General features: G+C 54.3%; 1 protein-coding gene across 4 annotated transcripts in view; it reads left to right on the top strand.

The window, feature by feature from the left end:
• The window catches only part of KHDRBS3 (KH RNA binding domain containing, signal transduction associated 3), a 276,012-nt gene extending 256,527 nt beyond the window's left edge, over positions 1-19,485 (top strand). For 2 of the 4 annotated variants that reach the window (XM_036337605.1, XM_036337602.1), the window contains 5 exons: positions 4,160-4,242; positions 15,722-15,780; positions 17,257-17,313; positions 17,553-17,706; positions 19,101-19,485. In XM_036337605.1, coding sequence (XP_036193498.1) covers positions 4,160-4,242; positions 15,722-15,780; positions 17,257-17,313; positions 17,553-17,644 — 291 coding nt within the window. In that variant the 3' untranslated portion in view covers positions 17,645-17,706; positions 19,101-19,485. Of the gene's footprint in view, positions 1-4,159; positions 4,243-15,721; positions 15,781-17,256; positions 17,314-17,552; positions 18,192-19,100 lie in introns of those variants that run through there. The other 2 variants (XM_036337604.1, XM_036337603.1) reach the window with 2 other exon arrangements.
• The last annotated feature ends 6,255 nt before the right edge of the window (positions 19,486-25,740 follow it).

Here is a 25,740-nt window from a genome sequence, read left to right as displayed (position 1 = left end):
CGCCTGGCACTTAGTTAAGGGGTTTTATTCCCTCCCTAACTTCAGGGGAAAATCCCTACCTGGGGAAACAACCTTTCTCAGAGAGGTGACCTTGGTTAAAACACATAGTGCCAAGAAGGTGAGCAAACATATTAAGAACAGTATGCCATATATGCCAGGTCCCTTGAAACAGCAAGGATGGACCGGGTCCCGGCAGCCACCCTCCCTTTCTCCCCCTAACTTTCTGCTGAACCCCTTGCTGGTGAAAGGCCCCCATTGTTACCAACCGCTGACCTCACCTCCAATCTTGCAGTAAAATAGCAGACGATCAACAAGAACTTCTCTTTCCTCCTAGAAACTAGGCCTTTGTTTGCAGCCACGCACGCAGCGTTTCCTCCTCTCCTCCTGTCCACAGTCTTTTATCTGCTCCCCTGTGTTTCCCTGTGTTGTCCATTGAACACCTAACGCTGCGGATGGCGGGGGTGCACCCCCTGGTCAACTCCAACGAGGAAATCAGTCGTCATGAGAGAAATCTGAGAATTGCAAATGTATCTTCTACAACCTCCCATGTGAAAACAAGGAGTCAATAATCCAGTGACCTAACCAGTTTGAAAATTCAAATAAGTCGCTCTCATTGTGGTGTCGGACGGAGTCCTTGAATAAGGGATGGATGACATAACTGGGGTTAAACAGTGTAGCACTGGACATTTTGGTGATTTAAGAAGGTTCCAGTCGTTTATAATTTTGAGTCTTTAAATGAGCACAGAAAGAGAAGCCTTCCCTTGGCAAAGGCACGTTCTTTTCGAGCTGCTAGCGCCACACCGCAGGAACCACTGGCTCCGCGTTTTGCCAAAACGGCGCAGCGCAGTGACGCGGCTGCGTGCCCGGCCTCCGGATTCCCACTCGTGTTCCCGGACTCTTCCTGAAACGCAGCATGAGTCCTGCCACTCAAACCCCACCCCACGCTCCTTACCGGGATCACTCAGGCGTGGCTGTGGGTTCTCAGGGCCATTGCCCCCCTCTCCCGTGTGTGCCCTCCAATGTACCCCAACAAGCCGTTCGCTCCCCTGGGCGGGCAGGGCGCTCACATGCGGGTGCTCTGTCGTTTTGCACCTGCTGTTCTTTCTGCCTAGCTTTTATTTTTAATGAGTTTTCCTGGCACCTTTTGCTTTACTCAGCTTTTGAAACTAAGATCTATCATCAAGACTTCCGGTAGCCCAGCCAGTGTGCTCAGTGATTGAGTGTCTACTCATGAACCAGGAGGTCACAGTTCGATTCCCGGTCAGGGCACAGACCCAGGCTGCAGCTCAATCCCCAGTGTGGGGCGTGCAGGAGGCAGCCGGTCAATGATTCTCTCTCACCATTAATGTTTCTATCTCTCTCCCTCTCCCTTCCTCTCTGAATCATTAAAAATATATTTAGAAAAACGTGTACCAGGATTTACATTTCACAGGTAAAGAAACAGAGTCCGATACGTGACTGAGCCAGCCTGAAATCGATTTTGTCTGATGTTAGGATGGCTATGGTAGTTCTCTTTTGATTGGTATTTCTATGGCATGTCTTTTTCCATCCTTATTCTTTCAGTGTATTTTTACCTTTGAATCTAATGTGTATCTTGTAGACAGCACGTGGTTAGATTATGTTTTTTAACAAGATGCCAATTTCTGCCTTTAAATTGATGCATTCAGTCCATTTATATTTATTGTGGTTACTGATCAGGTAGGATTTACATCTGCCATTTTGCTACTTGTTTTCTAACATCTTTTTGTATCTTACTGCCCCCTTTTGTGCCAAATAGATTTTTTTTTTGGTACCATTTTAACTCATTGTCATTTATTTTTCTAGCTTTTTAAAAATATTTTAAATTGTTTTCTTATTTTGTCCTAGAGATTGAAATTTATACATTAACTTATATTAGTCTTTTCCAAATTTATACCAACTTAATTGCAAAAGTACACAAATTTTTTTCTTCTCTGCGGGTCCATTCTCACCGCACCGTTGTGTTGTTACTCTCGTACAAATTATAGCCTCCTTCACTGTGTGCTCATCGGCACAGATTTCTGATGATTTCTTCATGCAGTTGTCTTTTAAATAAAATAGGGGGGAAAGTGACAACAGAAAACATATTTCTTCTGTCTTTTATATTTACCTGAGTAGCTACCAATGTTAATTTTTTATCTGGATTCAAAATACTGCCTAACGACCTTTCACTGACCGAAGCACTCCTTTTTGTATTTCTTATAGAGCATATCTCCTGTCGATGCAGTCTCTCAGTTTTTGTTTACCTGGAAATATCGTACTTTTTTTCATTTTTTTTGCAGGCTAGTTTTGCTGGATGTAAAATTCTTAGCTGACAGTCTTTTTATTTGGTACTTGGCAATAGAATCTCGTTGTCTTACGGCCTCCATGGTTTCTCTTGAGAAACCAGCTTTTGATCTTATTGTAGATCGCTTGCACATGATGAAAAGTGGCTTCTCTCTCACTGACTTTCTCTCTTTGTCTTTCAATATGTTGAAGATAATATTCTAGGTGTGGGCCTTTTTGAATTTATCCTACTTGGAATTTGTGGAGACTCTGGGATGTACAGATTAAAGATTTTTTAAAAAAAATCAAATTTGGGAAATTTTAAGCCATTTCTTCAAATAATCTTTCTGCTCTTTTCTCTCCTCCCCTTCTGGGTATCTCATTACACAGGTCTCTGAGACACTTTATGTTCTTCATTCTCTTGTTTTTAGTTCTTCCTCAGACTGGACGATCTCAGTTAATCTATCCTTAGGTTCACTGATTCTTTCTTCAGTCTAGTCTTATCTGCTGTCGAACCCCTCTGGTGAAATTTTAGTGTTAGTTATTGCGCTTTTCATTTCAATAATTTCTTCAGATTTTCAAAAACTATGTTCTGTATTTATATTAATATTTTCTCTTTGGAGAGGCATTGTTCTCATATTTCTTTAGCTCTTTAGACACAGGTTATCCTTTAGTTCCTTGAATATATTTCAAAGTACAGATTTAAAGTCTTTCCCTAGTAATTCCAATGTCAACTTTCTCAAGGACAGTTGCTATTGTTTATTTTCTTGTGTATGGATGATACTTAAATTTCCTTTGCACCATCACATATTTTTTTAAATTTAAAACTGGACATGTAATGTGTCAACTGTGGAAATCAAATTCTCCTCCTTCCTCGGAATTTCTTTATATTTTGGTTTAGTGACTTTTCCAAATATTATCAAGTCTATATATATCATGTGTTGCCACTGGAGTGTCTCCCCTGTGTTACCTTCATGACCACCCAATGACTGGACAGATACTTTGCCGAATGCCTGGCAGCTGAGTCCCTCGTGTTTGCCACGAGCCTGGGTGCCTGTTGGAGCATGTCTTCCACACCCACCCAGCCAACTTCCAACTAACTCTGCCTTGGCTTCGCCTTTCCTTCCCGTACTGAACCTCAAGGTCAGCCCGAGGAGAAAGCTCCGGGTCTGCATGCACATCGTCATCTAGACGCCCAGAAACAGATCAGAGCTCAGAGCCCATGTCGACACCTGTTCCCGACTGTTTCCTGTTCGCCTATTGTTTGCTCCAGTTTTTCTCCACCACCACAGGCAGCAGAAACCTTAAATAATTGCCTCTGATTAATTTTCTTCAAACACCCCCCCGGAGAAAAGGGCATTTTCATGGGATGAGCTCCAAGTCATGTCACATAAAGGCATCCCTCTGAGAATGGGGCTCTGATACAGCCCCACCCTGCCGTGCCCCCTCCATTGGCCTCCAGCCTCCTGGTTTCCATAGTGATTGTGGCTGTTGGATGTTAAGGTCCCCACAGAGCTAGGAGTGAGGCGTGAGGAGAGGAGAAGTTAAAATATGACAAAGCTCACTGTTCATACCCAAGATTGAGCCTTTTAAAAAATATATATTATGCTCCCTAGATCTCTGCAAGCCTTCGGCTAATTCCCATGGGTGTGCAAATATGGATTCTGACCATTTTTGCCAGTTTCTCTTGGTTTTGCTTTTTGCTTTTGGAGGTTTTTCCACATCATCTCCACTGATGTCCTGTTACATTTTTCTTTACGCTCTAAGTAGATAGATTGCTAAATGCTGGCTGGACGAAGGAAGACGCACTGCAGGCAGAATGCCTCGCTCTTCCCAGACACCCTCTGACCGCCTGTCCTCCTCCCGTCTGTTTCAGGACTATGACGATGGCTATGGCACTGCGTATGACGAGCAGAACTACGATTCCTACGATAACAGCTATAGCGCCCCGGCCCAGAGGTAAGAGCCGCCTCTGGGACCCCGTCACCGACACTGCCCTCCCCGTGTCTGCTCTGGGGGAAGGATGGGGATGGCCGTCCCGGGAGGGTAGTCTGACTCGGCTGCTCTGCATGGTTTAAGTGCAGAATCACTGTCTGTCTACCAACCAGCATGTCTACCTCTTCTGCAACTTACTGTAGCTTTAAAGCAATGTAGTTTGGGCCCAGTTGGTGTGGCTCAGTGGTTGGGTGTTGACCTATGAACCAGGAGGTCAGGGTTCGATTCCCGGTCAGGACATACGTCCAGGTTGGGGGCTCTATCCCCAGGATGGGGCATGCAGGAGGCAGCTGATTGATGATTCTCTTTCATCATTGATGTTCCTATCTCCCTCTCCCTCTCCCTTCCTCTCTGAAGTCAATAAAAAAATATTTTTTTAAAAAAGGCAATGCGGCTTGGGAGATAAAAATTGAAATTTTATTCGCTCTGAGAATTTAACCGCTTAGCATATTCTGAGGGGGAACAGTGCCTGTGGAGTCTGGTTACTCAAGTCCTGAGGCCCCAGATCACATGAGAAACATGTCTGCACCCTGCACTGTCCGTGCCTGGGGAGGGAGCACGAGGTTTGGTTTGTATTCACGGAACCTTTCCATTTCGCAGCAGACGCCTTCCGGTCTCTAAGAATCTAAGGTTTCTGGTAATAATGAGTGGGTTCCCATTCGTTTTCTGAAGAAGTGTTTATTCAGAAATACATGTTATTGGAGGCAAGAAAAAGCTTTAAAATTTCCTCTTCTGATGGTATACCTGGTTGTTCATTGATATTTGAAATCAGTGTTTATTCTGTTCAGAATGTTTTCCTAAATGCCTAGAGACCTCTCGCTTTATATTTGAAATTCTAAGTGGAGAATAAAGGCAGACAAACACAGAAGAAAACATTGGCGCTGTGAAGCATTAACCCTAGGGACCGTGTGGTCATTCTGATGGAGCATAAATTCCCTTTCGAGCTCAGATGGGTTACCAGGCAAGGTTGCACTTGTTCATCCTGATCCCGAGGCTGAAGGTGATTTAAAAGTGTATTTTCTTCTTGCTCTTGCCAAGTCTTCTTCTTATATAATTTGTAAGAGTTAAGTAGCCTTCAGACTTTGTCAGCTGGTCCTTCTATTTAGTGGAAGCCTCACCCAGCTGGCGTGGCTCAGTGGTTGAGCATCGACCTATGAACCAGGAGGTCACGGTTTGATTCCCTGTCGAGGCACATGCCCGGGTTGCGGGTTCCATCCCCAGTGCGGGGTGGGCAGGAGGCAGCCGATCAATGATTCTCTCTCATCGATGTCTCTCTCTCCCTCTCCCTTACTCTCTGAAATCAATAGAAATATATTAATTTAAAAAATAGGTTCATTTAGTGGCAGCCTGGTGCACGGTGTCTGTGTCCTTGAGGTCGTTAGCACACTCCGTGCTGGCTGGCACCGGTGTCTTCTGGATCAGAGCTTACACAGATATCTCACTGAAGGCTCAGCAGCTTTATGGAGGGTGTGGGGCTGTATCGAGGAAGAAAGGGGACACAGGGTATATAATTAAGCCCTCAGGCCAGTAGGTCAACTCACTTAGATACAGAAAGAATTAGGGAGCGTCAGCTCCTACTCAGCCTTTTAAATGTTCTGTTCTGTGTATGAGATATAACTTGTTAGTGTTATAGGACACATGTCACACATGCACAGAGACAGTTTCCAGCTCACCCACAGCCTTCTGTCTGAGGCCAGACACGCGTGGGGCGGAGGCTCTCTCTGGAGCACACCTGCGCCTTTCCTGCCCTTCCCCCTCCCCCTCCCCCAGGCCTACACTAGACTTGCTTTCTCTCCCGAGCTCCGGGGGCCCTGCTTCTGCCGCTGTAACCTGGGTCCTGCGCCCATGCAGCCCAGTTGGCTCACTTCTCCACGGCTCACTTCTCCTACCTCTGTGTCCAAATGAACTTGTACTTGTACCCAAAAAAAGCTGTGGACCCGCGCCATAGAGGTGGGGAGTCTGCAGACCTGCGCTTTGATCCCACTTTAACGCTGACTGTGGGGGTGACCTTGGGCAGTGGCTTCGCCTGTGCACGCCCCAGCTTATGGGCAGTGGGACTTAGTTCTGTGCTCGAGGGCGGCCTGAAGGTTGAATGAGACAGGCAAGGCCACAGCCCCTGCCAGGCAGGTGGAGGTCGTCTCTGCGTGGGGACGTGCAGGTAGAAACGACCTTCGCCCTCACAGACCCAAGCCACCGGGCCCCGAGCCCTCACAGAAGTCATACTTTCTTCCCCAGCAAGCCCTTTGGAAAGGTATTCATTTCACTCTAAGCCGAGTGGAATTAATTTTCCTCTGCTGTCTTATTTGTCACCCTGATGACAATCGCCGTTCACAGGGTGGCGGCTCTGGTTCATACAGCGCTGCGCTGAAGGCTGGAGATGGCTCAGAGAGCGGGATTCAGGGGCGCTCATCACTCGGAGAAGGGAACGGAGGGAGAAGGCATGTGGATGAGCTCGGCTCTGTATATCAAGTCATTACGTTCCCACTTAAACACAATAACCACGTCACTCTGTCTGTAAATCGAATCGTGTTTACACTTACGTACAATTTTTATTTTAAAAAAATCACGGTATTTTGGTTTGTGCTTCTGAAGAGTGTAAGTTCTCCGTGGAGATATTTGATTCCTCTGGTGACCATAGAGTGGAACAAAAGGGTTTCACACACATGCTAACAACCCCCCCCACCCCCCCCCCCCCCACACACACACCCGGGATGAGCGTGTGCTAAGGGCATTAGTGTCTGGACGGGGCCACACTGACAAGCTAATTTCCCACCGCACTGTGTGGTTTGACCGTACTTTCAAGTACATACTTCATTTTCGTCCTCCAAAATCGCTGTGATTTTCATGAAAACACTTCAAATGGCTGAAGGAAGGGAATTAGGAGTAAGAGCTGCCGTTCCGGAGAACCTGTCCAGCCCTGCGCCCGGCGGCCTGTGTCCTCGTAGAGGATCTCGTGTTTGCATCGAGGCCCTGCCCGCCGGGCGCCCCTGGCTGGGGAGCTGAGGGTGCGGTGTCTCCAGGGTCACAGCCGAAGGGCACTGGAGCGAGGCTCTGTCTGACCCCAGACGCCGTGCCCCAGGGAGGAGACGGGTCTCAGTGTGAAGCCACTGGCTTTCCCGACAGACGCGGCCAGAGCCCCCGGCCCGCCAGGCAGGGACGGAGGCCGGAGCCGCGGCGCCCCCTGTGCCTCAACGCCGGTGCCGAGAGCGACGGGCGGGCTCCTGCCCTGGGCTCCAGCGCGTGGTCGCTGCTGGTGGCAGCTTTCGCAAGGCCCGGCCCGGCCGGGGAGACCTCCCTGAGAGCGGGCCCGTCTAGCTCTGAAAATACTGGGGATTTCACTTTGGAAGCGGTAACCTTCTGTGTAAGATGCAGCCGTCTGCATGCAGGAAAGCGACCTATTGGAAGACGCGGCGGCAGTGTATCAGGGTTGGCTGTTCTGCACGTTAAAAGGCCAGTGTGGCTCAGTTGGTGGCGTTCTCTCGTGCACCTGCAGGTCGCTGGTTCAATTCCCAGTCAGGACACATGTCGCGTTTTGGGCTCAGCCCCAGTAGGGGGCGTGCAGGCGGCAACCAGTCAGTGTTTCGCTCTCATATCTGTGTTTCTCTCTCTCTTTCCCTCTCCCCTCCTCTCTCTAAAATTAATTGAAAAACATATTTTTTAAAAAGCGGTAAAGGCTGGGCCTGGATTGAGAGTCTGTGACCAGGCCTTGTAACATTTTTCTTCGGCGACCTCTCACCTGGCTTGGTCGTTTGGGGTTTTGGCTGTTTTCTGCACGAGGACTGGAAGGAAGCTCTCAGCAAATCTAAGCAGTGAGCTGTCACCAAACGCATCCTTCTCACCCAGGATTACGCACCCATTAGGGCCCAGCGTACATGTAACCCTGTGAATGCCTTAGTTCTCCACAGGGACCCCGCAGTAAACAGGAAGGAAGGGGGCAATGGTGAGAAAGCGAAGCTGCAACCTGAACGGACAAAGGAGGGACCAGCCGCGGCCGGAGCGTTGCCCTGGGAGTGTTGCTGTGAGCGGCCGTCCGTGTGGCTGGCGCCCGGCTGCTGCCTGCGGGTGGCATCAGGGTAGATGTATATGAGCGGGCGTATGTGCAGGGCACACATCCCCTCTGGTCTAAATGTTAACCTTAAAACTGGGGTCTCATCCCCGTTTTCCTCTTGGGAAGACGGGTACAGAGAGAGGCTGGATCGGTGCCCGCGCTGCCCGTCATGGCTCGGTTGACTTCGTGCCGCCGTGTTTCAGCGGGCACGCGTGTCGTGGTGTTCCGTGACACGGTTCCAGGTGGTGCCAGGCAGGCTTGGACAGTGTCGGTGATTCGGCTTTATCGTGATTGGGAACATGTAATGAGCACTTGATGCTGTGACTGTTGTTGCTGTAACTCAGTTAAAAATCATCTTTTGCCAGAAAAATAAGTTACAAATATGGATCCGTTCCCTTGTGCTTCTTCACGAGAAACCTTACTCTCCATGTCCGTGTGTCTGAGGAATGAATTTGTTGTTGAAGTGAGCAGCCCCCGTAGAAATCCGAAGCTGGAGTTGAAAAGCAGGTCTCCCTTTGCCTTCGAATCCAGCTCCGCCACTCGCGGTGTGACCTTGAGCACGCCAAGGGCGCACCCCAGGGAACCTCGCGTTTAATTGATAGGGTGAGTGGACCGAACAGGACGTACCTTCCTGAAAATTAAATAGAACGATGACATAGCGGAGCATGGCGCACGGAGGGGAACTGCTCCTGTGTCTTTGTGAGACGCGTGTCGCTAAAGAGACGGTCTGCGCTCTTGCTAAGCACAACGGGTTGTTTCACACCGAGCAAGCATTCTGGGCCAAAAGCTGCTTCTTTAGAAGGAACGTCGCTTTAATGAGATTGATAACAGCTGTCCTTGAATGAGAGCTTAGTCATGTAGCATGTTATCTTATTTAAATCGCACAACAATCTCATACGAGATTTATTTTTGAAAGTGTTTTACAGGAAATTGAGTTAACTTAGCCTGAGCTTACACACTGTAAGTGCGGGAGCCTAGGTTCTGATAATACGTTTGTTTGACTCCAAAGCCCGATCCTTCACTATGGCTTCTCTACTGTCTTCCACACTGATCACAGGAAGATGAGAAACCTGCCTAAAAATGACACAGCGACCGTGTAAGGAAAGTGTATGCAGGGACGCCCAGCTCCGCCCCATGCGCGGCTGTGAAACACCCCGGGCCGAGAGGCGCTGCCTGAGAGGCAGGTGTGTGAGGGGAGAGACGGGACGGAGCGACCTGGCGGCTCTTGTCAACAAAGCTCTTCTTTGTGCTTTTCCCTTTTCTTAGAATCTCATCAGAATTCCAGTGTTTTTAAAAATTACACAGAACCTCCTGCAACCTTTTTAAAAATTGATTTGAGAGAGAGGGGGGAGGGAGGGAGGGAGAGAAACATTGATGAGCTGCTTCCTGCGCGCACCTCCGCAGCGGATGGGACCTGCACCTGGGCATGTGCCCTGATCGGGAGTCGAACCTGCCCCTTTCTGATGTCTGGGGTGACGCCCCAACCACCTGAGCCGTACTGGCCAGGGCCCATCTGCAGCCTTTGAGAGGAAGGAACTACAAGAAACCATTAAAGTAAGGAGCCCTCGGATATTTCTGCATCAGAAAACGAGAGCTACTCAGCCCCTCGTTGCAGAAGGTAGTGCTCTGTCTTCCCGGGCGGGACAAGCTTGAATTAACATAAATCCAGACATCGGAGGCTGGCTTCCTCTCGTGTAGGGCTGTCAGCAGCTGCAGGCTGACATGATGATTTTACAGCTGCAGGGCTGCAGGTCCCTCCTTTCCGTGTCCCAGGCTCGGCTCAGCCTCTGGGTGGCTATTGCAGGTCTTGCCGCCAAGTTGGGGTTCAGGCAAGAAGCAGGGAGCCGAGATGCAAGCCTTTACCTCCTGGTGGTCGGCCTCCGCCTGGAAATTTCTGGAAGCTTACTCCCAGAGTTTGCTTCTCTCTCTCTGGCGACCTCGCCTGCGGAAGTGGCTGCGATGAGGGTTTTGGGTTGATGCGTTGTCACTGGCACCCGGTTGGTCGTACAGGGTATGACCTCTGGGTAAGAAAGAGGGATAGTGCGCCGATGCGGCGACAGTGCATCTTCCCTTGTGGCGTACGTTACGGCGTGTTTTCCATTTAGGTTTTCCCTTTTCCTGAGCTATCCCGCACACACAGCAGAGCGCATACATCATCGCCATCTGAAGAGGGTAGTTCGGGGGATGTTTGCCTGGGTGCGCACCCAGGTAACCAGAGGACGGTCCCCGCACCCCACAGGCCCTGGGGCATTGTCTTTGGACGATGGGATCTCTTACAGCCATCTCGTCTGGTCTCCCTCAATTACCTGGGTGTTTGAAAAAGTACACAGACTATTTCCCGTTATTCCGAAAACCTCGGGATCGGTAGTTAAATTGGATCCATGGTGTGGAGAGAAGCTACACTTGGGAGTCAGGGCAACTGGCCATGCAGAGAAGTCACTGTCTTTTGATTGGCTGCTTCCTCTTTGTGACCAGATCACATATTACCCTTTCACCCCCCCCCAAATTAGCGAGGGCCACAGGGTCCTTCCGTGGATATGGTTGCTATCTGTTACCATGTCCCATATTCAGACTTCAAACAGGAATGTTTAAAGATATTTATTCATCATTAAATATATAACAATAATCAACCCATTGCATGTTAACAGAATTTACTTTCGGGGAAAATCACTATTTCCATAAAAATAATAAAATTACATACATCTCTCTTATATTTTTGCAAATCTCCTTCTTGTCTGGCTGAAGAGAAGCTAGCTGGGTTCTCCCATCAGCTTCTGTGCTCCGTCCGGCAGGGCCTGTCGTGTTGGGTGAAGAAGTTGGATGACAGATACGTGCTCAGTTGGAAAAGGGAAGGGTGTTCACTCGCCGTCCCAGGAGGCTGGCTGTTCTTTGATGCTGCACCCAAAGGCGGAGGCGGCAGGGCCTCAAGGTGAGCTGTGGACGGGAAGCCCTGTCCGCAGACTGGCCGGACTCTGAGAGCTCAGGGACCTTGGCCTGCCTCCCCCGCCATGCTGGAGTCCGTCACATCACTACGGGTCCTTGGAGAAAACTGGTTCGCCGAGCCCGGCATCCTTTTCCACGCTGTGCTGCGTCTCGTTATGTCATGAAAAAGTCGGATTTTATATCATCACCGCCAGGCTCAGCAGAGAGCCCATCCAGTGTCGACTCGCCAGTTTCCTGTGGCAAACGCCGGTGCTCACGGTTTCTGGTTCCTGCTTTGAAGCGTGGGTTTTGTGGCTGGAAACACGTGGTCTGCTGTTTTCCTCCAGCGACGGGCTCACGTCCTTCCTTGTTGCGAAACCGCCGGCCCAGGAGCTAAGCCTGAAGAGCCAGGGTTCGCGGCCACCCTCCTCTCCTGGAACGATGCCCGGTGTCGGGGGCAGCGCTGCCCGTCCGCCTCGCAGGGCTGGGCACCGCCCGGCCTCCCGGCCCCGCTCCGGAACGGCCCGAGGGCCGCCGCACTTCGTCGCCCAGGAGAGCTGAAAGGTGTTGCTCCAGAGCTGAGATTTAGTAACACGAATCATTTTTACACCTCGGTCAAGGCCATTGAACAATGCATCTGCCTGACCAAACCAGCAGCCACACGCCTGCGGGCGCAGTGCCAGCTCTGCCGTGGCTATGCCGAAGTCCCAGCGGTTCCCCCCACGGCAGGTGCCATGTCTGCGCCCGAAAAAGACGAACGTCTTAGCTCAGCTGGGGGAGCGGCCCCCGGTCGGTGCGAGGGAACAGCCCGGCTGCGGCTGGACCTGGGCCGCACAGCACTGGCCGGGGTCCCACCCGCCCGAGTCTGCAACGTCCTCTTCCGTGTCGCCTGGGGACGTGTTACTACATGTCACGGAAGAACCACCGGGCGAGTGAGATGCGTGGACGGCCGCTGGGAGTGTCAGCCAGCCCCCGCAGGAGCCCCGTCCTCCCGCCGTCCGTGCTAATGGGACCCAGGAGTGGCCCCGCGTGGCGTTTTAAATGGCGCTTCTCACTCACTCCGCTTTATCTATAAAAATTAACGGCCCTATGAGGATTAAAGGCCCCGAGTCGAAAGCCGGGCTGGAGCTGTTATCTGGGTTATGGCCCTCCATTTCTCCTGTCATATAGTAAGAATTTATTAACCTTTTGCTCGAATATTCATTTTTATCATAATGATTACAGATAAGATTTTCCTGGAAGGAATGGGCCAGAATCATCAGGAAAAATGTCAGTGTTTTTATGAGAAATTCACCCGGCCCAGAAACGGCTGGTTTAACTTCGGGAGGACGCACCGCCCCTCCCGCCCCAAAGAGCTGTCCCGGCATCGCAGCGGAGCGTGAGGACCGCAGGCTCTGCGTGGAGACGGGCCGCGTTTCCCGCCCCAGGGGGCACAGTGGCCTCCTTTCCCGCTTCGTTTTGGAACGAACGCTGCTGTCGGACTGACCCCAGGATGGGCAGGTCTGGGGTAGACGTGGTTCCATCTTCTGACCTCCTGTCTTTCCTGGAAGAGGAAACAGTATGGGGACTGGAGGTGACGCATTGTGGGAAAGGGAGATGGGTCAAGAGGATGGGACGTACATCTGCCTCACCCGCCCCTCCGGGCCCCACCGGGTGGCTCAGTGGTTGAGCGTCGACCCGGGAGCCATAGAGGTTGCTAGTTCAATTCCCGGTCAGGGCACATGCCCGGGTGGCGGGCTCCATCCCCGGTGTGGGGCGGGCAGGAGGCAGTGATCAATGATGTTCCTCTCTCATGGCCGTTTCTATCTCTTTCTCCCTCTCCCTTCCTCTCTCTCAAATCAATAAAAACATATTTTTAAAAATTCCATGAAGTGTCAGAAGAAGGTTATGAAAGATTCCTGAGGGAGAGGAAGCAAATGAAAGCAGATCCACAAAAAACAAAACGGAGAAAAACCCCGCTGGGGAGAGGGGTTCTGTACCGTCCAGGAGAGGGGGCGGGACAGCCCCTGACCGACGGCTGTGAACCCGGGGCCGCGGAGGCTGGGCTGCTCTTCCCGCAGCCTCGGACCCACTAGCGCTCAGCGGTGTCTGACCCGGTTAGAGCGGCAACGGGCAAAGCCACACCTCACACAGTCTCACCCGCGGGGGCCCGGGGCCCAAACACAGGACACGTTACTTGCCCACCCGCCCACCGGTATACACTCTCCCTGTCCCCGGCCCCAGAAGAAGCGACTCGAAACAGGGCTTTCGTCCCCAAATGCTACAAGGAGCACACGGCCAAAATGTGGGAAGAATCTGGGAGCAGACTGGAGAACCACCCCTGGAGAGGACACAGCTGCCAGGAGGGGAGGCGGCCGTGGAGCAAGGAGGTGCATCCCTGGTGGGTGAGAAGGTGGCATCCAGCAGGCCAGCCGGCGAGGGGTTGGGAGTTCACCCGCGGGTGAGGCGGGGGCGGCTCCACGGGCCCGGAGCCGCCGGTGCGGCAGGAACACTGAGGGGCCCAGGCGGACGGCATCCCAGCTGGGGCAGCAGAGAGAGTGACCGGGAGGAGAGAGACTCTCTACAAAGAAGAAAAAAATGGAAACGTGGAAGAAAAACACAAGTTGTCGTGCACATCGGGACAGGGAGGGGCCCAGCGCGTTAGCGACGGGCACTGGGCTTGCTGGTTGAGGGTGCACTGCAGCCTCCTTGGCTACAGGGGACGGGGGATGGGGGGGAGGGAAAGGGGGGACAGCAGGCGTGGGGCGGCAGGCTGTCTGGCACAGGCTCTGGCCCGCACTTGCCCGTGTGACCCCCAGCCTTTCGGGAGCCTGCGGAGATAGCGCCAGGGACTGTGAAGTAGAAACTGCAGAGGCTTAAAGAGGTCGTGGTGGGGAGGGGGGTGGGCGCATGGATACAAGCCAGGAGTCCTTCCTGGCCCCGTTCACAGAGACGGGCAATTGGGCACGCGGGGCCTTGGCCTGGTTTTGAACCCTGTGGAGGGAGGGAGGAGGCCCAGGGAGGGAGACGTGGACAGTCCCGGGGACACCGTCTGCTCTGTAGCCCTGGTTTCCTCCCAGTTCTGGGCGTATTTCCTGACTCTGATGGGGGACCCGGGACCCCTGGGAGAGCCAGGAATTATGCTGAGCTTGTAGACTTCCGGACCCCGGACATGGGGCGGGAGGGGGGACGCGGAGAAGGACAGGAGACGCAGGAGGCGTGGCCTCATGTGGCAAGAAGCCCGCTCTTGACCTATAGGGGTGGGGGTGGGGGGGGGCGCCCTCGACCTCGCGATGGAGTGGGCTGCGTGCGGACTGCTGCGTTTTCTTGCCCAGTGTCAGTATTAAACGCCGCGAACCTGCATGAGGAGATGGTGGCGTTTCCCCTTTGCCACGGCTGGGCCTTCAGCGTGCCCTTGGGAAATGGGACACGTCCTTGGTTACCAGGCCCTGAGGTCCCCGGGATGAAAGCGGGGGAAGCCGTCCGAGGGGCTGACAGGCGTGAGGGGCGCAGCTGCTCCCAGCGCGTGGCGTGATGACAGTCTCGCAGCGAGTAATGAGAAGCCGGTGAAATGATGGAAACGTCAGTTCAGAGCTTTCCCTTTGTCAGGACGGAGATTGTCTTATTAGCAAACCGCTGGGCCACATGACGCCCCTGCCCTCCCGCCCAGGGGGAGCAGTCCGCACCCCCGTGCCGGTGCCCTTTCTGCTGGCTCCTTGTGTGTGAAGGGGACTGAGAAAGCGCCGCTCACAGCTCCCAGGCGAGCGTGCGGCCTGTCCCGGGGAAGGGCGGCATTTTGAGTTTGACGAAGAGGCCGCTCTCATCCTATTTGTGCCACGAAGATAAATTCCCAGGAAGCCAGGGTTGTGTCTGTCTCGGGCCATCAGGACGTGGCTTCTGGCCTTTGAAAAGAGGGCTCAGGTTCTCTTAATTTGGTGCTGAGTTTCTTTGTTTTTTAATGTTTTCTTTTAATTGATTTTTAGAGAGGAAGGGAGAGGAAGAGAGGATAGAAACGTCAGTGATGAGAGAGAATCACCCATCCGCTGCCTCCTGCGGCCTGGGCATGTGCCCCGCCGGGAATCGAACCAGCGACCTCTTGGTTCCTGGGTCGACGCACAACCACTGGGCCACGCCGGCCGGGCAACGTGCTGCGTTTCTCAGAGGAACTGGCCGGTTGTGGTGCCGGGGATAGAGGACGTCCCTGAGCTCACACAGCTGAGCCTGCGGGCGGGCGGGCGAGGCACACGGGGGAAGAAGGGAAGTCCTTGCTTCCGTCTGCACGAGGCCTTCCTGCGGTGGCGAAGGTGTCGGCACATTTGTTCTGTCTTCAGGTCGGGGGCCTTGGTCACCCTGAAGCCCGAGGCCTGTGTTAGGGGCTCTCTGTCGGCCAGCCTGTCCTTTAGGCCGACTCTACCTGTGGACTGCTTCCCGGGGCGATGTCCACCCACAGGGCCCTCCCGCGCTCACCTCTCCCGTTCTGTCTCCTCCCTGCAGCGGCGCTGATTACTACGACTACGGCCACGGGCTCAGTGACGAGACGTACGATTCCTATGGTGAGTGCGAGGCCGCGGGAACCAGGGACAGAGGCCTGAGGGGGATTCCGACAGGAGGACGGGGCGCGGCCGCCCGCCCCTGCCTGTCTGTGTGCACATCCTGGGAGATGTAAAATCCAGCCAGGAGGGAGCCTCACGGAGGATGATGGGAAGGCGGATCGCACTGGGGCGGGGGGCGGGGGGGTTTCTGTCTGGGTGATGCCCTGGGTTGGTTTCCTCCCTCATGGCCCAGCTGGCCGCCCGGCCCCTGTTCAGATGGGCTTCCGGGAGTGTCTCTGTTCTTGACGGGAAAGGGACATGAGACCGTTTGGGAGGACAGCCCTGGAGTGACCCTCCCACCCATCCTGATAGTTCAGTTCACCCCCAGCCCCAGGCCTCTGAGCACCTCACAGAGGAGCCACTCTGTAGGGGGGACAGGACCCCCGAGCCGGGGCGGAGGTGGCGCGCTCGCCGGCTCCGGGGGAAGCCAGGCCCCAGCCTCCGCGGGCCGAAGGGCCACCGGTTTCATTGAAAGAATTGGCGGTGGCCGCGTCATGATGGGCGGGAGCTCCTTCGTCGCCGGGCTCGGGGCTCGGACCGAGGCTGCAGTCAGGGCTGCGCCCGCCCCGGGTGTGCCTCGGGCTCTGGGTGGTGGATGTGCTGGCGTCTGTGGACGCCCCTGCGAGGCCGTTCCCAGGCGTTTCCTGTGGAAGTGCCTTCCTCCCATCGCCTCCCCAGCGCGATGGCTCCACCTGGGTTTTCACTTTTTTGTTTTGATGACTCGGAGCAGCCGCTCGAGAGAAGCACGTTGGTCTGTTGAACATGGTGCGGTTGGGTGGATGCGAGTTAGCGGGCGGGAGTGACGCTGGTTGCTTGTTCGTGTCCGGCCTTTTCCTTGGCAGCTTTTTAAGTTGGCCTCGGGCCCGGGGGCGTGGGATGGCTGGGGTGCAGGGGTCACGGCTTGCCGCCGAAGACCCGGGTCTCGGAGGTCCTGCGGCGGAAAGACGACGGATGCCCTTGCCACTAATGGATTAGTGTCACATGCGTGACACGTGGCGTTATGCCACTGACTTCCCTCACAGTCACGAAGTGTGACCGAGGTGAGACTTGCACCCAGCACGGCTCTCACTCGGCCCTCCTCTGAGAGACCCCGAAGGGCAATGCGGCGTTTCTCCACCCTCGCCCGCCCTCCCCGCGTCCCCCTCCAGCTGTTCCTTCTGCCTCCACATGTCTCTTCTTTTTTTTAATTTTTGTTTTTTTAAAATATGTTTTTATTGATTTCAGAGAGAAGAAGAGAGAGAGAAGCATCAGTGATTAGAGAACCATTGATTGGCTGCCTCCTGCATGCCCCCTACTGGGGATCGAGCCCCCAACCTGAGCATGTGCCCTGACTGGGAATCGAACCGTGACCTCCTGGTTCAGAGGCGGACACTCAACCACTGAGCCGCGCCGGCCGAGCCAACTTCACAGATTTTTTTCCTGTGTTTTCTTTGTTAGAAAAAAGTCTAAGCCACCCTTTCCCCAGAGGAAGGTTCCTGCGAAGTCGGTTGCCACGTAAGATACAAAAATTGCATCTCTTCCCGTGCTGACGGGTTTTGGCGACGAGATGACTGTCTTGCGTTGTTTGTCATTTTTTTCTCGGTGAATTCCCGTGGGTGTTTCTCTGGGTGCCTCGGGGCTGTGTATCTTCAATATGACATCGCGGTAGGTTCAGGGCCGAGTTAGATCCTGCAGAACGAGGCCCACGGGACCCGGGCGGTGGTCTAATTGTGATCCGTCTGTACTGGTTTCAGGGCCAGAGGAGTGGACCAACTCAAGACCCAAGGCTCCCTCGGCGCGGACAGCGAAGGGCGTCTACCGAGACCAGCCATACGGCCGCTACTGATTGTACTGACTTTCTGATGTTGTGAAATAGCCCATCTCCACCCGTCCTGTAAACTGTTCAAAGTAATTTTTTTCTATGAACAATCCCCTTTTTAAATAAATCAAAATGCCTAAAAATCTGAATGGATGGAACTTAAAACTACTTTGTGGAAACATCAACCTGGGAAGAAAGAGAAAAAAATAAAAAAGACATGTAAAATTTTGTTATTTCCAGCCTGTATATGAAAAAAAAAAAAAAATAGGTCATCAAAAGGAAAAAAACACACACAACTTTGATTAACTAGTGTTAAACAAAAAAATAGGTTTACTAAACATGTTAATCCATCCTTTAACATACGCCTCACCTTTCATTTTAAAGGTTTCCATAGAGTTCAGTTATTTTATCTTTCAGCCATATGCCAGGTTTTTTTTTTTCCCTCACGTAAAAAGGGGAGCCAATTACAAGTGCAAATAATGTGGTATTCTTTTTGTAACTCCAGTCTTGAAATGTTCTGTAGTGTTAAGCAAACTTTCCTCTTGCTTGATACTAAATAAACTTTTGAAAGAAATTTTCCTGTGTGTGTGAGCTAACAGTTTCATGCTTTTCGTGCTTAAAAAGGCCTTCCTAAATAGTTGTAAACAGGGAGAGAACTCACTTAACGACGCTCATAAAAGGATCACGCTAAACATCGTACGACTTCCTTTAAAAACGGTATAAAACTAAACGCGTCATCCTAGAGCCACTCTCCGTAGACCTAAACGCTGGTTAAGAGTCCAGGGGGTGTCCGGACCAAAGCTCGCTTAAACGCTGGTTTTAAACGAACGCCTGAGTTTCGGGGGAAGGATGTGATCCGTTCTCATCTTGTCGAGCGTTTTCTCACTAGCGCCACTTTGGATTTTTTATGAGAATTTTGGTGCCTTAATGCGCTCCTCGCCCCGTGCCGGAAGCCATAAAGCCCACGCTTTTAAAGACATTGACTAAATGGGGTCGCCCTCGCCAAGGCCAAGGATGTGTGTGGCCCTTAAACGGTCTTCATTGCCAAAGGTAAATAAACCAAATAAGGTCTTAATCTCACTTAAGTTATCTTTAATAGAACGACTAAGACCAGGGAGCTTACGACGGAGGGAGTTGCCCTAGAAACCCCAGACGGGTTTCCAGCTCACCTAAATGCTCAGGTTAAAAAGTTTAATTCGCCTTAGTCATCTAAAAAGCCGCAGCTCAGCCAGTGTAACTGGGGCCAGTTACTCCCCTCTTAAACCAATGTAAAACCTCATAACTAGTTGTTTGTAATCCATTCGTTGGTTAGTCACTGAGGGCACGACTTAACACTGACAACTATTTCATAAAGTTATTCTTTAATCTTTTCGCATAAGTTGTCTTTAAAATTGTAGCTTATGAAACATGAAAGTTTATATTTGTTTTAAATTTCTTGAGGCCTCTCCTTCTCTTTGACTAAACAGGCGTTTTCTCTTGTTAGGAGACATGGGCCGTGTTGCGAAGCCGAAGGAACGCTGGGCCCCATCGCCGAGCGGGTGAGCGTCTCCTGCCCGCGGCTGTGACGCGTCGGGACGATGGCGGCCATTTCTCGCTCATCTAGTCGAATGGGCGGTGCCCCTGGCTGGTGCCTCTTACCAGCCCCGGCGACGCGGCAGGTTAACTGGTCCCGTCGGAAATGAAGCTTCTGGAGACGAACAAGCCAGACCCGCTCAGCTTTGTTACACACTTTCTCCAACAGAAATGGAACAGCCTGGCCCGGCCGGCGTGGCTCAGTGATTGAGCCTCAACCCAGGAACCAGGAGGTCAGGGTTCGATTCCCGGTCAGGGCACACGCCCAGGTTTCGAGCTCCATCCCTGGTGTGGGGCGTGCAGGAGGCAGCCGATCAGTGATTCTTTCTCATCATTGCTGTTTCTACCTCCCTCCCTCTCCTTTCCTCTCTCTGCAGTCAATAAAAATATATTTAAAAATATATATGTACCTAGCCTAGTCAATAACATGCAAACATTTTCCAAATTATTAAGTGGAAGAGACCTGTGTGATATGATCCCAATTTTACTTTTTAAAAACTGTGTCCTCTCTATCTTTGTAGGCAAGAAATTGCACAGAATGATGGGAATTTCTTACAGTCATCATCTTGGGCTTGTGGAAGTATGTGTGTGTGTGTGTGCGTGTGTGATTTTCAATCCTTTCTGAAATTTGCAAAACAATCACTTTTATACGAATGTTATAAATTTTTAAACCTGGCTTTTCAGAGAGGCTTGTTTCCGAAGCGCCAGGAACACTCCCGAGGCCGAAACTTCGGACCTTTTTAAAGTGTTCGTGTGTGGGTTCCGCCCCCTGCGCGGCCTCGCTCTGGGGCAGCGCTGTGAGCGTGAGGCCTGGCCAGGGTAGATGCTGGGGGATGAAGTGAGACCCGTTGCCAGAGGGGCGTGTGACCTGGAAAGGGACCTACAACGTGACACCAAGTCTTCCAGGTTGGCCACAGATACTTATTATGTGTGGGACATCCCCGCGCTGTTTCCAGTCGCCCCCAAACAAACGGGGGTGCGTCCTCCCAGGGTCGGCTGCAGGTTCTGCATAAGGAACCGTCCTCCCCACACTGACTGCCTCTCACCTACCAATGACGTGGCAGGAAATGACGCTGCGGGAGGACCTGCTGCCTGTGTCCCCGAGGCCCTCCCTTGGGGTCTGCTTGCGGGGAGCACAGGCTGTCGTGGAATCATGTCCCCTGAATATGTCCACGCCCCAGTCTCCAGAACCGGTGAGCGTGCTCCCCACACGGCAAAGAGGCTCTGCAGGTGTGACTCGGGCCTGGAGGGGAGGTTACCCGCCCCGTCCAGGTGAACCCGCCCTGGTCACTGCGATCCCTGTAAAAGGGTCAAGGTCGGAGGAAGCGGGTGTGAGGACAGGGCCAGGGACCCTCTTGGAAGATGGAGGAGGGGCCACGTGAGCCACGGAACGAGGCCTTTCCTAGAAGCTGGACAAGGCCGGAGAGGGACCCTCCCCTGGAGCCTCAGACAAGAACACCCCCCCACTGCCCCCACCTCCCTGAGCTCAGGGAGCCCCGCCCTGCAGGTCTGCCCTTCGGAGCCTCCCTATGATACATCGGGCCTGTGTTAAGCCACTGAGTGGGTGGCAGTTCATTACGGCCGCCATCGGAAAGGGACCCACACACCTGAGACCACTTAGGGCCTTGAATGTGAGCTGAAGAGGCTGGGTGTGGCGTGAGGCCTGGCTGCCTCGCCTCTCCTGGCTCTGCAATGAGCTGGGAGGCGGCAGGCGATGAGCACCTCATTTCCCGTTTCCCGGTGGGCTCCTGCGGTTACTTAAGAGAAAGCTCAGCAGGAGTGGCTGGGAGGGCAGGGAGACGCCAGGGGGATTTAGTCTTCATTTCCTTTAAACACCAACAGCATCTCACATTCGGGGAGGGGCAGGCACACCGTCTCAGTGCCTCCGGGAAATGTACGGCTCCTATTAGCGATGCAATTGGGTTCATAGACATGGGTAGAGTGTTATCATTTCTGTTTACTTATTTTGTGCTTCGTCTCACTCCCCGTGAAAGGATTTGGGGGTGGTTCCTGCAATGCGTGCACGCTGCCCAGTAGGATAAAAGGAAAAGAGGAGGGAATGGGGGGAAGAAGCAAGTGGGGCTGAGGCATGGAGATGCGACCAGAGGAAGGTGAGATTGGAAGCCTGAAATGTGCCCCTGAGCCTCCCAGCAGCCAAGGACAAAGGGACTGGGGAGTCACTGGAGGACTCAGGTGTCCACAAGTTACATCCTCCGGGGAGAACAGGGGCAGGGGCCATGGCGGGGGCAGAAGGCAGGAGGGTGGGAACCAGGAAGCCTTCCTGGAAGAGGCAACACCTGCCTTTCATCCTGCCTTTCTTCTGGAGCAGCATCTGCAGCTGCTGTTGCTTGAGCTACGCTGGTGCCCAAAACAGGACCCGGCTCGCTCACGGTGGAGGGTGCAGGCTTGGGAACAGCCTGCCCAGGGCGCGCCCCAGCGTCACCTCGGGCCTCTCCATGTCGCCACAAGGTCTCCTCATCTGTGAAGCGGGACCTGAAGGCACCTCACTCCCTGTTGGTGTGAGGATCCAACAGGAGAGCAAACATCTTACCCTTGGCCCTGATGCTCCGCCTGCTCCAATAAGCGCTCGCTGCTTTACTATTGTATTATTATTATCATTATTATTATCATCATCATTATTATTATTATTACTATCTTATCCCTCACCGGCTTACCAGCTGTGAGCGTCTCCGAGCTGTGAGGAGGGTAAACACTGTGCGGCAGCCCCGTGCCCAGCGCTTAGCTCGGTTCGGCCACCGAGCACTGCATCACAGCCGGTTGTCCCACGCATGGGAGACACCAGAACCAGCGGCTTCCGGCCCGAGGGACGCACTGACACGGGCAGGGCTGGCAGCCAGTCCCCCGGGGAACCTGGGCCTGGCGGGCTGCCCCTGGGTCTCAGGACTGAGGGGTTCCTCCAGGTGAGACCCCCCAGGTGAGATCCTCCCCAAGTGAGACCCCCCCAGGTGAGATCCCCAGGTGAGATCCCCCCAGGTGAGACCCCCAGGTGAGATCCTCCCCAGGTGAGACCCCCCCAGGTGAGACCCCCAGGTGAGATCCTCCCCAAGTGAGACCCCCCCAGGTGAGACCCCCCCAGGTGAGATCCCCTTCCTTCTGCAGCAAAAACTCTGAGACCCACTCTGATTGGATGTACTGGGGTCACGTGAGGGCAGCCTCCAACCAATGGCTGTAGTCAGAAGAAGGAGGGTTCTGATTGGTTGAGCCCTGGGTCCCAGCTGATCTCGGGGAGGCAAAACTGGGGTACAGAGGCCACAAAGGAGAAGCAACGGGGGGGGGGGTGTGATTGTCCACTCTGCGGTTGGTGTGGGCTGGAGCCCCCAGGGAAGGCGTGGGGGTCGCGGGGTGCTCGCACCCACTCGCCCAGCGGACCCCGGGCAGGGGGAGGGGGAGCATCGCAGGTGGAAGGCACGGATCAGCTGCCCCGCGTTTTTCTTCAGGTCGCATCCTTTCTCAAAGCTGGGGCGCCATCTGTCTGCATGTGTGGGGCCCCCGGGCTGGGGTTGCCAGATTCAGCGAATAACAGTTCAGGGGCCCTTTCCCATCTGAAGCTCAGCGAGGCCCCACAGAGCCCTTCCGGTGCAAGAACGTCGCCTGCAATTGGGGCACAAATTTTACTTTAAGAAATTCATGGTTTATCTGAAGCTCAAGTTCAACGGGATGTCCTCTATTTCATCGGAAACTCCTGATCTCGGGCCTGCATTTGTTCTGTGGCGTCCTCGGCCCTTCCTAGAGGGATCACGCTTGTTCCGCGTGGATCCGGGCATCGCTCGCACCCACAGCATCAGCCTCCCGAAAGGAGATTTCCCAGCTCAGCACGATGATGACGCCGAAACCCCAAGAACTGTGACTTTTTTGTTTCTCTCTCACATAAAAGATGTCTGCACTTCGGCCGATCACGTAGCCCTGGGACAGGGACTCAGCAGGCTCCTCTCCCCGCCCTCCGTCCAGGCTTTCACCGCCAGTCACCTCAGGGGCGGAGAGGGCTGCTGAGCTCCCGCCATCGCCTCCGCCTCCCAAGCGGCAGCAGGAGGCAGAAGGAAGGACAGAAGGCGTCCATCCCAGCCAAGTCAGCTCCTCCTCGCCCAGGCTGCCTGGAGGTCTGCCAGGGCATTTCGGTTTCTGTCTTCTTGGCCAGTGCGTAGCCTCCGGGACGGCAAGCTGCAGGACTGCCGCGGGGGCGGGTCGGGGTGCCTCTCCCCACTCCTTGTCAAGAAGAGCAATTAGCTGGCTCCGTGGTCCCAGCTCTCCGCAAATTTCAATCACTTGGCAATTATCAACTCCTCCAGCCCAGTCATTGTTTCCCTTGCTGATCACTGTCATTTCTCTCGTTCCCCTGGTAACCTTGCGCCGTGGGGGGTGAGGTGACCCACAGCAACATGAAGGTCGGTGTCTCCGTGGCTGCGGGGAGGTGGGTGGGACGCGAAGGGACCACTGTCGAGCTGTCGGGGACTCAGCGGGGAGGAAGGGCCGGCCAAGGTGTGGCAAGAGGCCTGGGCGCAGGGAACCAGCTCTGCGTCTCCGGACTCTGACGGCCTGGACCCTTTGAGTCCGTCTGCACACCTGGCAAACTTCCCTCCCGTGGGGCTGTGTCCTCAGGTTCTCTCTGTACATTGGCTTCCCCCGCGGCTCTGCCACGCTGAAAGCTGGGGCTGTGTGATCGCCTCTGTGTCATCACTTGCTCCTGTGCCCGGTACACAAAAGGCTCTCAGCCAGTGCTGGTTGTGTGCACGGAGGGAGGAAAACACGGCAAAGGCCCCAGGCGGGAAGGCAGGCAGTGAGTGGCGGGACCAGAGTCTGGGATCTGTTTTCAGAGCCGCAGGCGTCCTGGCTTGGGGCCGGCTGTGGACACTCATGGAAACACCTGGGGGCAGAGGGAGGTGACGCGGCCTCCACAGCCTCCACGCCTCCACCCCCTGCTTTCTCCTGCACAGCAACCGCGTGGCCCCTGGGCTGCTTTCCATTCTTGCCCTGAGGCCTCGGATGCGGGGGCTGCCCATCCATCCATCCCAGCCGCCCACCCGTCGAAGCCTCCCCCCTGCCTTCACACCAGGAGAGGCCCTCATGATGTCACCAGGGCCCGCCTCTCGCTGTCCTCCTAGGCCAGTGGTCGGCAAACTGCGGGTCGCGAGCCACATGCGGCTCTTTGGCCCCTTGAGTGTGGCTCTTCCACAAAATACTGACTTCTGCGCATGGGCCACGAAGTTTCGATCACATGGTACATGCACACCCGCACGTGGTATTTTGTGGAAGAGCCACACTCAAGGGGCCAAAGAGCCGCATGTGGCTCGCGACCCGCAGTTTGCCGACCACTGTCCTAGGCTGTCTCCTCGGTGCTGGGGAGTCCCTTCCACCGCCACCGGCACCGGATGGCTGAGCTCCTCCCACAACCAGATAAACACCCAGATGGGAGGGGATGGGCTTCCTCCCTCTGCACCTGCATCTTCCTCCCACAGCGACCTCCCCCAGGAGCCTCTCCCTGGGTTTGCCCTTCACTCTCATTGGCTGGAGCCGGGTCATGTGACCACCCCAGCTGCCAGGGGTCTGGGACCAGCAGGATGGGCCTTGCTGGCCACAGGCAGGGAGAGAAAGGGGGCACTTGTGGGCCACCCCAACCCCCATCTTCCCATCTCGGGGACAGGCTGCCCCAAGAAGTGCTCGGTGGGCCGCTGGGGGAGGCGTGGAGGAAGAGCCTGCCTCAGCCAGGCCCCCCCACCCTCACCCCCCCACCCCCGCCCCAGTAGCATATCAGCGCCACGCCGTCCCTCTCCAGCTGAGGGCTCGCAGGCATGCAGTAGGTGCTCAATAAGTACTCATGACACGATCAAGGCCGGGGCTGCGGACGGCTGCTCTGTGGGAATAACCCTCAGCACCGCACAGGGCCAGGGAGCGCCCTTGGCCACCGACTGTTCCGGGGAGAAGGTGCCATGAGGTCTGGCTCTGAGAACCGGACTGAGGGCTTTCTCAAACCTCCCGGGCCCCATGGAGCGCAGGGGATGGGGGTGCAGGTCCAGCTGGGGAGGGGGCGGGGTTCCCAGTTGGGAGCGTGGGTGTGGGCCTCGGCCATCCGCGTGGAGTTCAGGGGCCACCGTGGGAGGCACACGGGGCCGGGTTCACGCCCGGCTCCCTGCTCCCTGCACAGCCACGGAGGGGACGCCCGCCCCTCGGCACACTGCTCGCCACAGACACAGGGGTAGCAGGACCCGGCGTTCAGGGCCGGCTCAGCGTTTGGGGGCGAGGACCACGGGAGGCTCCAGGACACGGCGGGCGTGCCCAGCGACAGCGACAGCAGTCATGGCTGTTATTGTGAGTTCCTGCTCTTGGAAAACCACGTTGCCTTTCGTAGATGCTCACTACATTATTCTGGTTGGTTTAATTTCCTTTTGGTGCTCAAACACGCGGGACTTTTCCGGCGGCAGACAGAGGGCTCCCTGGGTGAACCCCGTGGTTTGAAGTGTCAGTAGCGCCAGGAAGTGGCATTACTTTGCTCATGTTTTACAATCGCATCATCTGCTATGGTTTTTAGAAGGGGA

Source organism: Myotis myotis, unplaced genomic scaffold, assembly GCF_014108235.1.
Source record: "Myotis myotis isolate mMyoMyo1 unplaced genomic scaffold, mMyoMyo1.p scaffold_m19_p_16, whole genome shotgun sequence".
In the NCBI taxonomy this organism is placed as follows: domain Eukaryota; kingdom Metazoa; phylum Chordata; class Mammalia; order Chiroptera; family Vespertilionidae; genus Myotis; species Myotis myotis.
The sequence above is the reverse complement of the archived record's forward strand: the minus strand, read 5'-3'. Positions and strand labels throughout refer to the sequence as shown.